This window comes from Bidens hawaiensis, unplaced genomic scaffold, assembly GCF_021521415.1.
Source record: "Bidens hawaiensis isolate Kalapana, Puna unplaced genomic scaffold, B.hawaiensis_p1.1 tig00100514_1, whole genome shotgun sequence".
Lineage (NCBI taxonomy): Eukaryota > Viridiplantae > Streptophyta > Magnoliopsida > Asterales > Asteraceae > Bidens > Bidens hawaiensis.
The window spans coordinates 9,431-23,615 of NW_027504682.1; the positions used below are offsets into that span (position 1 = coordinate 9,431).

General features: G+C 42.5%; 1 protein-coding gene across 1 annotated transcript; it reads left to right on the top strand.

The window, feature by feature from the left end:
- Positions 1-10,941: 10,941 nt before the first annotated feature.
- Positions 10,942-13,807, top strand: LOC143608140 (ubiquitin-conjugating enzyme E2 7-like). Its single transcript, XM_077083311.1, has 6 exons — positions 10,942-11,122; positions 11,208-11,310; positions 12,742-12,839; positions 12,986-13,086; positions 13,405-13,482; positions 13,563-13,807. Exons 1-6 carry the CDS (start codon positions 11,074-11,076, stop codon positions 13,638-13,640), a joined length of 507 nt encoding a protein of 168 aa, XP_076939426.1. The 5' UTR covers positions 10,942-11,073; the 3' UTR covers positions 13,641-13,807.
- Positions 13,808-14,185: the final 378 nt, after the last annotated feature.

Sequence of the window (14,185 nt, forward strand, 5' to 3'; positions counted from 1 at the left end):
ACAATTTGAGCTAACTATGGGGGATGAGAAACACAAGCGAGCCGAAGTTGTCAACTTCTTGGTTTTGCCCACCACTTCATGCCACAATATGATCTTGGGTAGGGAAACGATTGCCCAATTCAACGCCATACCGTCGCCAGCGCACGGCGCGTTGGGGTTCCCAACACCAACAGGTGTAACTTTTGTATACCGAGATCATTTGTGCGCAGTGACAAGCACTCCGCGGGAGGGGAGAATGAAAATTCCAATGGCAGAAAACGCACCAGAGGAATGGATTCTCAACCCGAAATTCCCGGAGCAAAAAATCACAATTGGCGCTACGTTATCAGACGACACGAGGTTAAGAATGAAAAGGTTGCTCACAGCATATATGTCGGTCTTCGCGTGGCAACACTCTGATATGACTGGGGTTCCGCGGGACCTGGCGCAGCATTCTCTAAACACCTTCAAGTCTGTAGAGCCAATTGCTCAAAAGAAGAGAATCATGGGGGATGAAAAGGCGAGGGCCATGAATGAACAGGTTGAGGACCTATTGCGCGCAAACATCATCCGCCCGATACGATACCAGACATGGGTAGCCAATCCTGTTATGGTAAAGAAAAGTAACGGGTCATGGAGGATGTGCATTGACTTCAAGGACCTCAACAAAGCGTGCCCAAAGGATTGTTACCCCCTACCAAACATCGATGCAAAGGTGGACTCCGTGGCGCCATTCAAGCTAAAATGTTTTCTGGATGCCTACAAAGGCTATCACCAGATTCAAATGGCGCCACAAGATGAGGACAAGACCGCATTTAGAACCGACAAGGGTGTTTTTTGCTACACAAAAATGCCCTTTGGTTTGAAGAATGCGGGCGCCACCTACCAAAGACTTATGGATGCCGTTTTCAGCGAGCAAATCGGAAGAAACCTAGAAGTCTATGAGGATGATTTGGTGATCAAGAGCAAGGAGGAAAAGCAAATGCTCAAAGACATCGAAGAAACCCTTGGGCGCCTAAAGGAAGTTAACATGAAGCTCAATCCGAGCAAATGTACTTTCGGCGTACTAGAGGGAAAATTTCTAGGTGTAATGGTCACCAAGGATGGTTTCAAGGTGAACCCTGAGAAGGTGGAGGCCATCCTTGACATGCCCTCGCCATCCACCATGAAGGAAGTTCAGAAGCTGAATGGTAGATTGGTTTCAATCAACAGGTTCCTAGCGAACCATGCAACCAAATCTACCCCATTTGTCAATACATTGAGAAACTGCTTAAAGAAAAGTCAGTTCAAATGGACTCCTGAGGCCGAGCAAGCCTTCAGTGAGATTAAAGAATGTTTGATAAATCTGCCCGCCCTCACAGCTCCTCTTCCTGGTGAAACTTTGACATTATATCTATCAGCAGGAGAACGCGCCATCGGCGCAGTATTATTGGTGGATCGCAAGGGAATCCAAACGCCAATATACTATGTGAGTCGGGTCCTGACAGATCCTGAGACGCGCTACTCCATCATGGAAAATTTAGTTTTATCACTAACACACGCGTCGCGCAAGCTTCATAGATATTTCAATGGTCATCCCATTGAAGTTCTGACTGGTTACAACATCCAACAAGTCTTGCGGCGCCCCGCGCTCTCAGGAAGGCTGACAAAGTGGGCGCTGGAATTAGGAGAGCACACGATCTCCTATAAGCCCCGTCCAGCAATAAAGGGACAAGTCTTGGCTGATTTCATTGCAGAAGTCCCAGAAGGAAGAATTGAAGAGGCTCAGCGCGAGGCAGACCCTCCGCGAGCCAATGATGAAGAAAATGTTTGGAGATTGTTCACTGACGGAGCTTCAAACAATGAAGGGTCCGGCGCAGGCCTCAAACTGGTGGATCCAGATAATCATGAATATACTTACGCCATCAGGTTGGACTTCAAGAGCACCAACAATGAGGCTGAGTATGAAGCCCTGCTGGCTGGCCTGCGCATCGCGCACAAATTCGGGGTTAAAAAGCTAGAGGCCCATGTTGATTCATACTTGGTAGCAGCACAGGTCAATGGCCTTTATGATGCCAAGGAGAACACCATGCCTCTATATCTAGAGCAGGCGAAAAAGCTCATCGAGCAATTTGACTGCTTCAGAATCATTCATATTCCGCGCAGTGAAAACAAATCTGCAGACGCGCTGAGTAAGATGGCATCAACCAGTTTTGATCACTTTGGCAAAGATGTCAGGGTAGAAGTAATGAGCAACCCGTCGGTGGTAGCGAAGTCTGTCCTGGTAACTCATACAACCCCTTCATCATGGATAACTCCAATAATGGAATTCTTGAAGGAGGGAAAGGTACCAGATGATCGCGCGCAAGCGAGGAAGATAAGACACAAGGCGCAGAACTATGAACTGCTTGATGGTACATTATATCGACGCTCTTATCTTGGACCGCTCATGAAATGTCTAGATGCTGAGGAAGCAAGCTATGTGATCAGAGAAATACACGAAGGAATCTGTGGAATTCATGCTGGCCCGCGCATGGTGGTTGCCAAGGCAATGAGCGCAGGCTATTATTGGCCAGGCATGTACTTGGACGCTCTAAAGGAGATCCAAAAGTGCAAAGCATGTCAGAGCTACGCGCCAAACACCATGCGGCCAAAGAACAACTTGATTCCAGTAACCTCAGCATGGCCTTTCCACAAGTGGGCAATCGACATTGTGGGTCCCCTACCGCAAGCGCCTGGGCGAGTAAAATTTTTGGTAGTGGCAGTAGACTATTTCACAAAATGGGTTGAAGCCAAGCCACTAGCAAAAATAACAGCCGAAGTGATGAAGCAGTTTATCTGGAGCCACATCATATGCCGTTTTGGCTTGCCTATGGAAATTGTGAGCGATAATGGCAAGCAATTCACTGACAAGAAGATTTCCAGCTGGCTCAAGGAATTGCGCATCAACCAAATTTTCACTTCAGTTTATCACCCTCAGGGGAATGGACAAGTGGAACGCGCGAACCAAAGCTTGTTAAATGGGTTGAAGAAAAGGTTAGAGGGAGAATCCCATTCTTGGGTCGAAGAGCTACCTAATGTCCTGTGGGCACACAGGACATTAAGCAAAACCAGCAATGGCGAATCCCCGTTCAGCCTAACCTATGGAACAGAGGCAATGATTCCAGCAGAAATCGGATGCCCATCCCATAGAGTGCTCATGATGAACAAAATTGATAACGAGCGCGAAAGAAGGTTGGATCTCAACTTACTTGAAGGGCGCAGAGAGGCGGCTATCATCAGTGAAGCCAAGTACAAGAAAAAGCTGGAAAAATATTACAACCAGCGCGTGAAAGAATGCCACTTCAAGAAAAATGATTTTGTCCTTCGAAACAATGAAGCTAGCCGCGCGATACCCCCGGGAAAATTGTCCCCCAATTGGGAGGGACCATATCAAGTCTTGGAAGAATTGGGAAAAGGCGCATACGCCTTAAAAGATTTGAATGGAAAGAAGATCCCGCGCGCATGGAACGCGGCACAGCTTAGAAAATGTTTCATGTAAAAATGTCAAGTTTGTAATCAAGGCTTTTTAAGCCAGTATGAATAATGATACGCGCTATCTTTTCTTAATGTGGATTCTATTACCTTTTGCATACATGTTTCACACTTCCCTTTATTATTTTTGAGCAATATGACAACATTGTATTGACATCAAAACGAATTAAAAACGAAGTAAAACATACATGCGCGAGCTTCAAGCACAAACGCGTTAACGAGTCTTAACTCTAAAACGTCAGGGCCTTAGCCCAATTCTATTACCTTTTGCATACATGTTTCACACTTCCTTTTATTAATTTTGAGCAATATGACAACACTATATTGACATCAAAATAACATAAAGCGAAGTAAAACATACATGCGCAAACGCGTTAAAGAGTCTTAACTCTAAGACGTCAGGGCCTTAGCCCAATAATGTGAGCCTTAGCTCAAACAACTCACAACATCCATCCTACATGCTGCGCAGCCAGACCATAAAATACCTAAACACAACTAAGGCAAAGCAAATGCCAAAACATAGTTGTTAAGGTCTCAGGTCGAGGTCGCGCATAAAATTGTAATGGATATCTGAGTAACACATTGACGCGTAAGGCTAAAAAAAATCATAATTCCATAAACGCGCAATAACGTCGCGCAGAAGAGGAATAATGAAAGCGCCAAGACATGTGTCAACATAATCAAGATATCGCAGAATCGCTTACAATATGACAAGGGTTAAGTATAATAAAATTCCTTACAACCTTGTTCTTATTCCAACGCGCAAGCATATCTTATATTCAACAAGCAAACATGCGATATAAAAAGATGAATGGGAATGCGCAAGATGCGAAGAAGGGAAAAACAGAATTTCATTCAAAACCATTGAAATTTACAAGTTTACAAGATGAGATACGAACTACAAATAAAAAAAAACAAAAAACATGAAGGGCTTCTCAAGTCTCCACGTTGACATCAGCCTCTTCATCATCCTCATCATCGCCCTCGGCATCTGGCGCAGCCTGCTCCTCATCATCTCCAAACTGACCATAGTCTTCATCTTGAATGGAGTCTTCTATCGCAACAGTGTCAGGAGCGGATCCTTTGGCCACGCCAGAGCCGCTAGCAACGCCAGCATTCCCCGCGCCATCATCGCCGCCAGCCCCTTCGCACTCGTCAAGTAATTTCTTTAGCGCAACGAGATCGGGCTGGTCAGCAAGCGCGGATATCTGCAAATCATAAGGAAAAATATGAGTACAAAAAGACTTACAAAATAAGTCAAGGTAATCTCATTAAAGTTAAAATACATGCGCAAGGATGGGAATGGGAGTATTTATATACTTCTCCCCCATCGCGGCCATCTCCGCGCAGGCAGCGGAGCTCTGATAAGGGTACTCGGATGGGTTCTTCTTCAGCATGTCATATTCATAGCCATCCGTAAACCCTTCAGCTCGCCCCACCAAGCGCGCGGCAGCATTGCAGTCCATCACAAGGGCCTGAAACTCGTCTGAATATTTCATCGCGAAAGCGCAACGAGTCATGCCCTGTGAGATGAGCCAGTGGCGATCCTGCGCGAGGCCAGCAACAGACGTCTCGAGGGACGGAACCTGAGAGTTTAATAACTCAACAGTTTCCTTAGTCTTTTTCAGCTCCTCTTTGTCAGACGCTGCTGCCGCCAAGATTTCTTTTTTCTCCGCCCGCGCAGCATCAAGTGCTTCCTGGCTAGACGTTGCCGTCGCCTGGGCTTCATCTTTATCGGCCTGCGCGGCCGCCAGTTCCCTCTTCAGGCGCGCAACCTCACTCTCCAGTGATGATTTCTCAGTGATAGACTGGACGAGAGCTTGGTCACACGCCTCAGCCTCCAGCTCCAAGTCGCGCGCTCGGCGCGCGAACTTGGCCGCATCCGCCTCCGCCGCCTGCAGCTTCTCCCGCGCCGCCTGAAGCTCATGCCCGCGCTTCACGAAGGCGCTGTTGGCACTGGCTCTGTTCTCACTGAGCTCGGCTTGGAGCTTTTCAGCTCTCTCGCGAGCATCAGAAAGATGCCAAGCAGACACCTTAGCCTCTTGCTTGGCTTCCGCAAGAGCATCACGTACTTTAACGTAATCAGAGCGAAGCTCTTGGGAGGCAGCAATGAAGGCCGACCCAGCAAACATATGATCATTGAGCAGGTCGTCGCGAGCGCGGTCCTCCTGGAACCTCCTTTCAGATGGAGGCACAGCATGAGCCCAGAATTCCGCACACACCCCCATGGACTGAAAGGTGTTGTCTTCAGTTATATTCCATCTCGGGCGGTAAGTGTGATCGGCTTCCTGCAAAAAACAAAGAAATTGTCTAAGTCATCAAAACATTAAGATGGAAGTCCGCGCAGCGGAGCAAGAAAGAACCTATACCTGCGGGGATGAAGCAGAAAAGTCAGCGCCAGCCCCACGAGAAGGCTCCGCCGCGAAACCTCGTGGCGCTGCAGGGCTGGCGCGGGCGCCATCGGAGTCCTCAGCATGAACCTTCTCATCCTCCTCTGAAATAGGCCTCTTCTCCTGCGACCTGGAATCAAAATCGGTCTCGCGGGGAGGGCTGTGCGCAGGAGGAGGTGAGGGAGGTCTCGCCACCGCCAGGTCGGCGCGCAAAACGGCCTCCTGCTCCTTACTGATCCCGATAAGGGGAGATTCATCGCTTGCAGGAGCAGGAGCAGAGCCAGCGGCGCTGGCGCCGGCGCCAGGAGTGCCGCCAGAAGCTTGTACGCCAGCTACAGCTTCTATGAAATAATCAAACAACAAGAAATGGTTACTGACTTGATCTAAAAGAAAGTCAGAAAATAAGAGCGCAATACGTACCTTGGCGCAACTCCGTTCGCGAAGCAAACATCGCCATGAAGTCCATTCTACCCTTCTTTGAGGGTAAAACAGGGGACTTCGAAGCGACCTCCGGCGCAGCCTCGGCATCTTGTTGCGCTGTTGCCGGCTCTACAAACATTCGAGCAAGACAAGATTCATTAGTAATTCTATAAGAATCGCGCTCATACAAACATAAAAGATAACCAAAGGACAAGCAAAGTATACCTGTCGAGGGCGCAACGCCACTTCCCTTTTCCGTAGCGCGAAGGGAGGAGGTAGCGCCACCATACCTCAAGTGGACAGGAGGTCTGCCCACTTTTTGAGGCAGGGAAGCCAAGGAAACCTTGGTGGTAAACCCCGGGGTTTTCCCAAATCCCCCCGCCTGGGTAGGAGGATCCTGAACAACAGGGGCATCATCCTTCTTCTGCTTCTTACTGGCCCCTGCGCCAGTTTTCCCCTTAGCTTTACGCTTTAGTTGGGGCGGCTCCTCTTCCTCCTCCTCCTCCGCGAGCTCCAGCTCGTAATTTTCGAGCGCATCTACAATACATGCAACAGAAGTGTTAGCCAAATTTGGTATTATAAAGAAAAATGCATAAGTACAAAGGCTTACCAGGCGCATCGCTGTCAAACAAAAATCCCAGATCAACAGGGATGAACATGTCATCAAAGCGATCTGGGAAACCAACCTCCCCAGCGCCAAGCGCGACGGAGCCACCCTCCACTTGATCATCATAAACGGCGTGGATATACTCCTTGGTGACTGCACAAAACAAGTTAAGTGATATCAGCAAAAAGAATTATATTCGCGCAGAAATAAAGCAACGAGATAAAACTTACATAACCCGTCGACTTGGATAACGGGCTCAAGCGCGCTGTCCGCCCACCCCTTGCTCATACCAACCCCCACCAGCGCCTCCTCACAAATGTTCTTGGCGGGGGATGGTTCAGCGGTCAGCTTATTAACCCAGGCGCCAGTTGGGTTCTTGAGGACACCCACATCCGCAGGCGCAGAAGAAATCGAGCGCATGGTCATACGGATGGGGATCACACCAGCCCTTATGTAAAAGAACCTCTCAGACCAGTCATGAAGGCTCTTGAATGAAACAGTGGAGCACTTCACCTTCTGACTGCGAGGAACGAAGGAGAACCAACTGTCTTGGATCTTGGGCTTGTAAAAAAATTGAAAGCGCCGAGGGGTGGGCTCCTCGCGCTGGGATTTGCACATGAACTCAAAGTGAGTCATGCGCACAAGTCCAAATGGATGGACTTGGGATATATGAATCCCAAAAAACTTAAGCACCGCACCCACAAACCTTGTCATCGGGAGACGAAGGTTGCAGTGGATGAAAAAATGGCTATATAGGGATATATAGCCGGCAGGCGGGTCCGCCGCCGTTTGCCCGGCTGCAGGCAACATGCAGCCAAACACAGGGAGGAAGCCCTGAGAGGCAATAAGGCTGTCAAGATCAGCCTGCCTCAATTTGCAGGGGATTTCATTCCACCTCTTCACGGCTTTGGTCCTCCCTACCTCCTCCGATGAGACCTCAGCAGCCTTCTTCCCCTTGCCGGTCTTCTTCAAAGTAGACATTACTATTGATTTTCTACGGCAATGGATGGGGGAGATTATGTTGTCTGAGCTATCAGACATACAACTTTGACAACGAACGAGGGTTGTTTCTGAATCACAGATATTTGGAAGCAGAACAAAGATAATTGGAAGACAAAGACAGAAAGGAAAAAGCTCTGAAAAATACACAAGATGAAGGATAAAAGAACTCTAAGGGCTGGCTTTTATAGGCCCAGGAGAGAGAAGGTTGGGTGCTGATCGGACTTCACGCGCCCCCACTCGCAGGTCTAAGCCAACGCGAGTGCGACACGTGTCCCTGACAACTGGGTGAGGGGACACGAAAAGAAAAATACAGCTGTTGCCAGAGTTCACGCGCCACCACTCGCAGAAATGACCAATGCGAGCGCGACACGTGTCCCTGACAGCATGTGAGGGGACACGAAAGGCAACTGTAGCACCTCGAGCACACGAAAAGCCTGACACGTCTCCATCACTGGCCCACGTCAGCAACAACCAACCACGTACAGGGCCGATTCGTTTGCAACCAAAAGGATAGAATTTCGCGCAACGGTGAATAATAAGAAGTAACAGACAAACCCCTATTAAAGAAACAAACTGTTAAGTCTAATATCTATCTTGCCTCGCTCGCGCGAGACAAGACACACATTAGACTGGGGGGGCTTGAAGAGGTATGTACCCGCCTCAACACCGAGCGAGGCGGGTCAACCCACAAGATATAGACAAGAGGCTTGAAATGTCACAAAGCCAAAACCTATGCGCATGGTGCATATCACATATGCTCAGGCATCATATGCCCAGGCACCACACATGCTCAGGCATCATATGCCCAGGCACACATATGCTCGCGCATCACATATGCTCACGCATATCACATCAGCGCGCGGCGCATATCACATGCTCGTGCATATCACATCTGCGCATGAAACATCTGCGCGTGAGAATAAAGAGAAGACCTCGCGCATCCTCAGGATTGGCGCATATCACACATGCACATAATCAACCTCGTCCTTATCCAAATCAGGATTAGGGCAACCTTGATTGTGCACGTCAGACAACCTTCCAGAAGGTATCTTTTTAAGGAATAAGAATATGCTGATGTTGACAGCTGCCAAATGAAAGGTGGACAACTCAGCATAATCCATGTGCTACCACGTGATTATAACCAATGAGAAAGCACCAGGTGTCCCAGAGGACACGTGGCGCAGAGCAATTGGAGGAGGCCAACAAGGCTGAGCCCAATCAGTGGAAACCCTAGCACTATAAATACAGCATCAACTCCACAAGGAGGGACACTCAGTCATTCACAGTTACATGCAATAACACATTCATATCACATTCAATCACATTCAATCACAGACAGTTACATCCAGTAACACAATCACACAGAGTATTCAGCTATTAAGCAATACTCTCAGATTTCCTGACACACATATTATTATCTTCTCCACGAATACTTATTCTCACACCGGAGGGTTACCCCAAAGAGGACCCCTCTGTCCCTTTCTGAGGGGTAAGTTAACGGTGCTGTTCATTTTGTAGGTGGAAGAACACAGATCCAAGAAAACCATCGGTGAAGAAGCATAATCACACCCGAGAAAAGTAGATCGTCTACCAGTGAGTCGATCCACGTGTCTTCAGGAACTTAGTCAACTAGTTATGAATTTCATATAAAAGCTCTTACATATTGGGAGAATTATCACATGTGTTACAAGCAACAAGAAGGTCCATAGCCCCACAACATGCATTAATTTGAAGATAAAGCAATGCGAATGCAAGTTGTGGACTTGTCATTCTAAATAGGTTCAAAGTTTGACAAAACGATATGAAGTTGGTCATCACATGTAAAGATAAAGTAAGAATCTGTGCATCATGTAACCTTCATATATGCATTCTAACTAAGAAGATTGTAACATGGAATTGAATACCAAAATTCGGTGTCTCCATCGTTTACGTTATGCTAACTTAAACACAAAATGTAAGTCTTTTGAGCATAACAAACCAAGAATAACTAGGAATATATAACTCCACAGATCAATGAAACATTGGTGGATTAATAACAAAAAATCGACATTTTGTTCCCTATGTTTAATTGCCATTTAGAACAAAGTCAGGTTAAATAATCCATGTGGATTGATTTAAAAAACTTAGCCTTGGTGCACACGAATAAAATCGAACCCATAAAGCTGTAGAGGCCCATCATGTTCGAGTGATTTTTGTGTACACCATACAAGCATGATACCATGATGGGGATAAAGAAGAGAACATAAAGTGGCCTACTCAGATTCAAAGGGATAAATAAAGAGAAAGAAAAGATGAAAAAGACCAACATGATACTTATTATAAACTCTTAACACTAATATATAAGTTAAAGGAATACTGTAATATATGGTAATGTTTATGAAGATGGACTTTTTTAATTTAGAACCAATAATACATTAAAAAGTGTAAGTACTACAGCCTTACAGGTTATGCTTTAAATGTGATACATAAGACGATTATATAAAAGTTATGTATTCTCTCTTCCACTAGTTTGATGATCATTCTAAAATAAATATGCCCATGTGTAATAAATTAGTAGTGCTCGTCAATGAGATTTTAGGTTATCTGAATTTGAATATTTTGAAACCTAATTCAACTTCGAATAAAATGTGTAACGCCCTATTAAAATAAACATTTTAGAGTTCAATCTATTCAAATAAAAATTCTAAAACACAAAAAGAAAAAAAAAACATCCATAAGTGATTTTGAGGCCCGTGTTTAAAGCTCAACCAAATTTATCGTAACTTTATAAAAAAAGCATAATCTATAATCCCAATTCGGTTTATTCTAATCGCTTCGTGATACCTAAATACAAATTCAAATTCATAATTTAATCCAGATAAAACCGATCAAAATTCAATTCGATTTAAATTTTGAGTTATTTAAATCCGATTCGAATAATTATCAAACAATAAGAAACATAATCATCTATATAAACAACTTATAAATTATAATAATATTTTCTCTTTCAACAGTAAATAAAAAGAAAAAACCAAAACCAATTTGTGATTTTAACTTACTTCATCATCACTCTCCTATAAAACCAACCAACAGCGAACACACATCTCAAAGTCTCAAACTCAACTCATTCTAAACTAACCAAACTCTGTCGGTTAATCTATCTATCTCTAGAAGCTTCCTTCAATGGCTTCTCCATCTCAAGCAAGTCTTCTTCTTCAGAAACAGCTCAAAGGTTTCAATTCCCACTTTTAATTCATGGGTTTTGATTTTAATATAATTTAATTTTGTTGGGTCATGATCCGTTTTTGATTTTTCAGATCTCTGTAAGCATCCGGTGGATGGATTCTCAGCTGGTCTTGTGAATGAGAGTAATTTGTTTGAATGGAGTGTTACGATTATTGGACCCCCGGATACTTTATAGTATGGTTATTACTTATTATTGTTGTTTGTTATTTGTTGAATTGTGGGATTTGTTTGGTGGTTTAAGTTTAGGAAGTTAGTTATGTGAGATTTAGGATTTTTGGATGTTACGGTTTGGTAATTGCTATTGTTTTAGTTTAATTCTAAGCTCATAAATCGCCCGTGATATATTGGTTAACGGTACCTTGGTCGGTATATTAGTCAGAATAACGGTACCTATAATTTCAGCGATATTGACGATATTGGACCATTATTTGACCGATATATCACTGATATTCCCGATATCAGTGTTTTAAGTCTTTATTATTAATGTTTAGTGTTCAATGTTAGTGTTTTAAGTCTTAATAAGTTCCTACTTGCTACGATTGTTAGTGTTTTGCAAGTTGCAAAAGGTTAATTTGTTAATGGTAGGAGAGTATACTGAATTATTAGTGTTACATTTCTATATATGAATTTTACATGATGCTAAAATTACCGATATCTCATATATCGTACTTGACCGATATCCGATATTTTACCGCATTAACTGCTTAGTTGTCGTGTTGTATATTTGTTAGGGCTGTAAATGAGCCGGGAGCTTGGTTTGTTTTGATACACGAGAGGCTCGGGCTCGGCTCATTATCAGTTATTAATTGATTTATATACATTTTTATTTATTTTTATTTGAGAAAAACTTGCAACAAACCTAAGGTTTCTTAAATGAGTCAAAGCTTGGCTATTTAGTCCAAAGTTTAAACAATTAAAACTTAAAAATAACTAGGCTTGATCGATCTTTCCATACAAGGCTCGAGCTTGGTCTTGATAACTGAACGGGTTTTATTTGAGGTTTCTCAGCTTGGGCTCAATAAGGCTTAGCTTGTTTCAAGCTTTTTTTTTATCCGATCTCGAGTGGCTCGGCTCGTTTTCACCCCTAGTATTAGTTTAGGAATTTTATTTTGTGAATTTTGGAATGTTAGGGCTTGTTAATCACTCTTGTTTTAGTTTATTTTGTATTCTCTTGTTAGGATATTGATTTTATTTGTGCTGTTAGGGTTTATTTTGTTGTGTTCAATATTTGTTTAGGAACTTATTTTGTGAAATTTGGAATATTAGGGTTTGTTAATTGTTCTAGTTTTAGTTTTAACTTTATGCTCTTGTTATGCTATTGATATTATTTGTGATGGTTAGGATTTAGGGTTTATCTTGTTATGTTCAATATTAGTTTATGAACTTAGTTGTATTGATTTTAATTTAGTTTAGTTTATTTTGTATGCTCTTGTTAGTTTATCTTGATTAACTGTTGAATTTTAGGTTAACTTTTCTATTATTTTACTGAATTGTGTTATGATAATAAGTTCTATATTGTAGATCTTGTATGGAGTTGACTGATTACTATTACTAGCTAATGAAATATATGTTTCTAACTCATTGATTTTGGGTTCATTGTTTCAGTGAGGGTGGTTTCTTTAATGCAATAATGACTTTTCCACAAAATTACCCAAATAGTCCTCCAACCGTGAGGTTTACATCCGAGGTTTGGCATCCAAACGGTTAGTAGTTTTCATGTGCAATTATTCTCATATCTTTTGAACTTTCATGATTAGACCATGCAAGAAAATATAAGTAAAACCAACACTTTGGGTTGAAAGATTATAGATTTCTAATATTATATATTTATATTTTGGTGTTTTGACAGTTTATCCCGATGGTAAGGTTTGCATATCAATTCTTCATCCTCCTGGTGATGATCCAAACGGTTATGAGCTTGCAAGTGAGCGTTGGACACCTGTTCATACGGTATGCATTGGCTATTTTAATAACATTCATGTTCATGTCTATTGCTTCAACAATTATCTTTGTCATACACTCAAAACTGTTTTCAATATTAAAGTCTTAAAAGTTAACAATGCGAAGTTGATTATACTATCACTATATGTTTCACATTAGCGTCGTAGATGCTCGAATTTTAGCTAATGATTGAATCGAATCGCTGGTCTAGTTATTACCATATAGATAGTTGTATATTGATTGTAGTGTATAAAAGGTTTGTGTTTGTTGTCTTTTTAGTTCAGTTTTTATTTCATTATATAAATTATAAAATTATTATTTGTACAGGTTGAGAGTATAGTGTTGAGCATTATTTCAATGCTTTCAAGCCCGAACGATGAATCACCTGCAAACGTTGAAGCAGCGGTAATATACTTATTGATATATTTGTTGATTGGTATTAATTTATATTGGTTGGGTGTTGAAAATATCTGTGATGTTTGCAGAAAGAATGGAGAGAAAGAAGAGATGAATTCAGGAAGAAAGTGGGGAGGTGTGTGAGGAAATCACAAGAATTCATGTAAAAGTGGTATTGCCTTAATTTTAAACCAACTACTTGTAGAATCAAACATTGAAAATGCCATTGTTTGTTTTATGGATTTTTTTTTGTTTGTTTTGTATTGTATTGTGTTGTTTTTATGATTCCTTTTGTTTATGGCTCAAATCAAATGAAATGATTGGTTTACTTGTAGTTTGTTTTGAATGAGGGGAAAGAATTTTCGAATGCGAGTTCTATTACCGGTTGCGTATGTTTACATTGCATTAGGATGGTAAATATATTGGCTTGTTGGAGCATTTTAAGCTTAGTTATATCCATATATATTTAAGTACATTAAAAATCAATACATTTTATATTTCATTTAAAATTAATAATGCTCTTTTATATATATCATTATTTTCCTCTCTTCTCCATTCACATTTACTTTTGAAAAAATTTACTTTTGAAAAATATTAAATATCAGTGTAAATAGTCTAAATACAAATTTTTCACTTATATTCATAACTATATCATATAATTTACAAAACTCACTCACATATTATAAAGAATGAGCTGAGAATACTCGAGCTT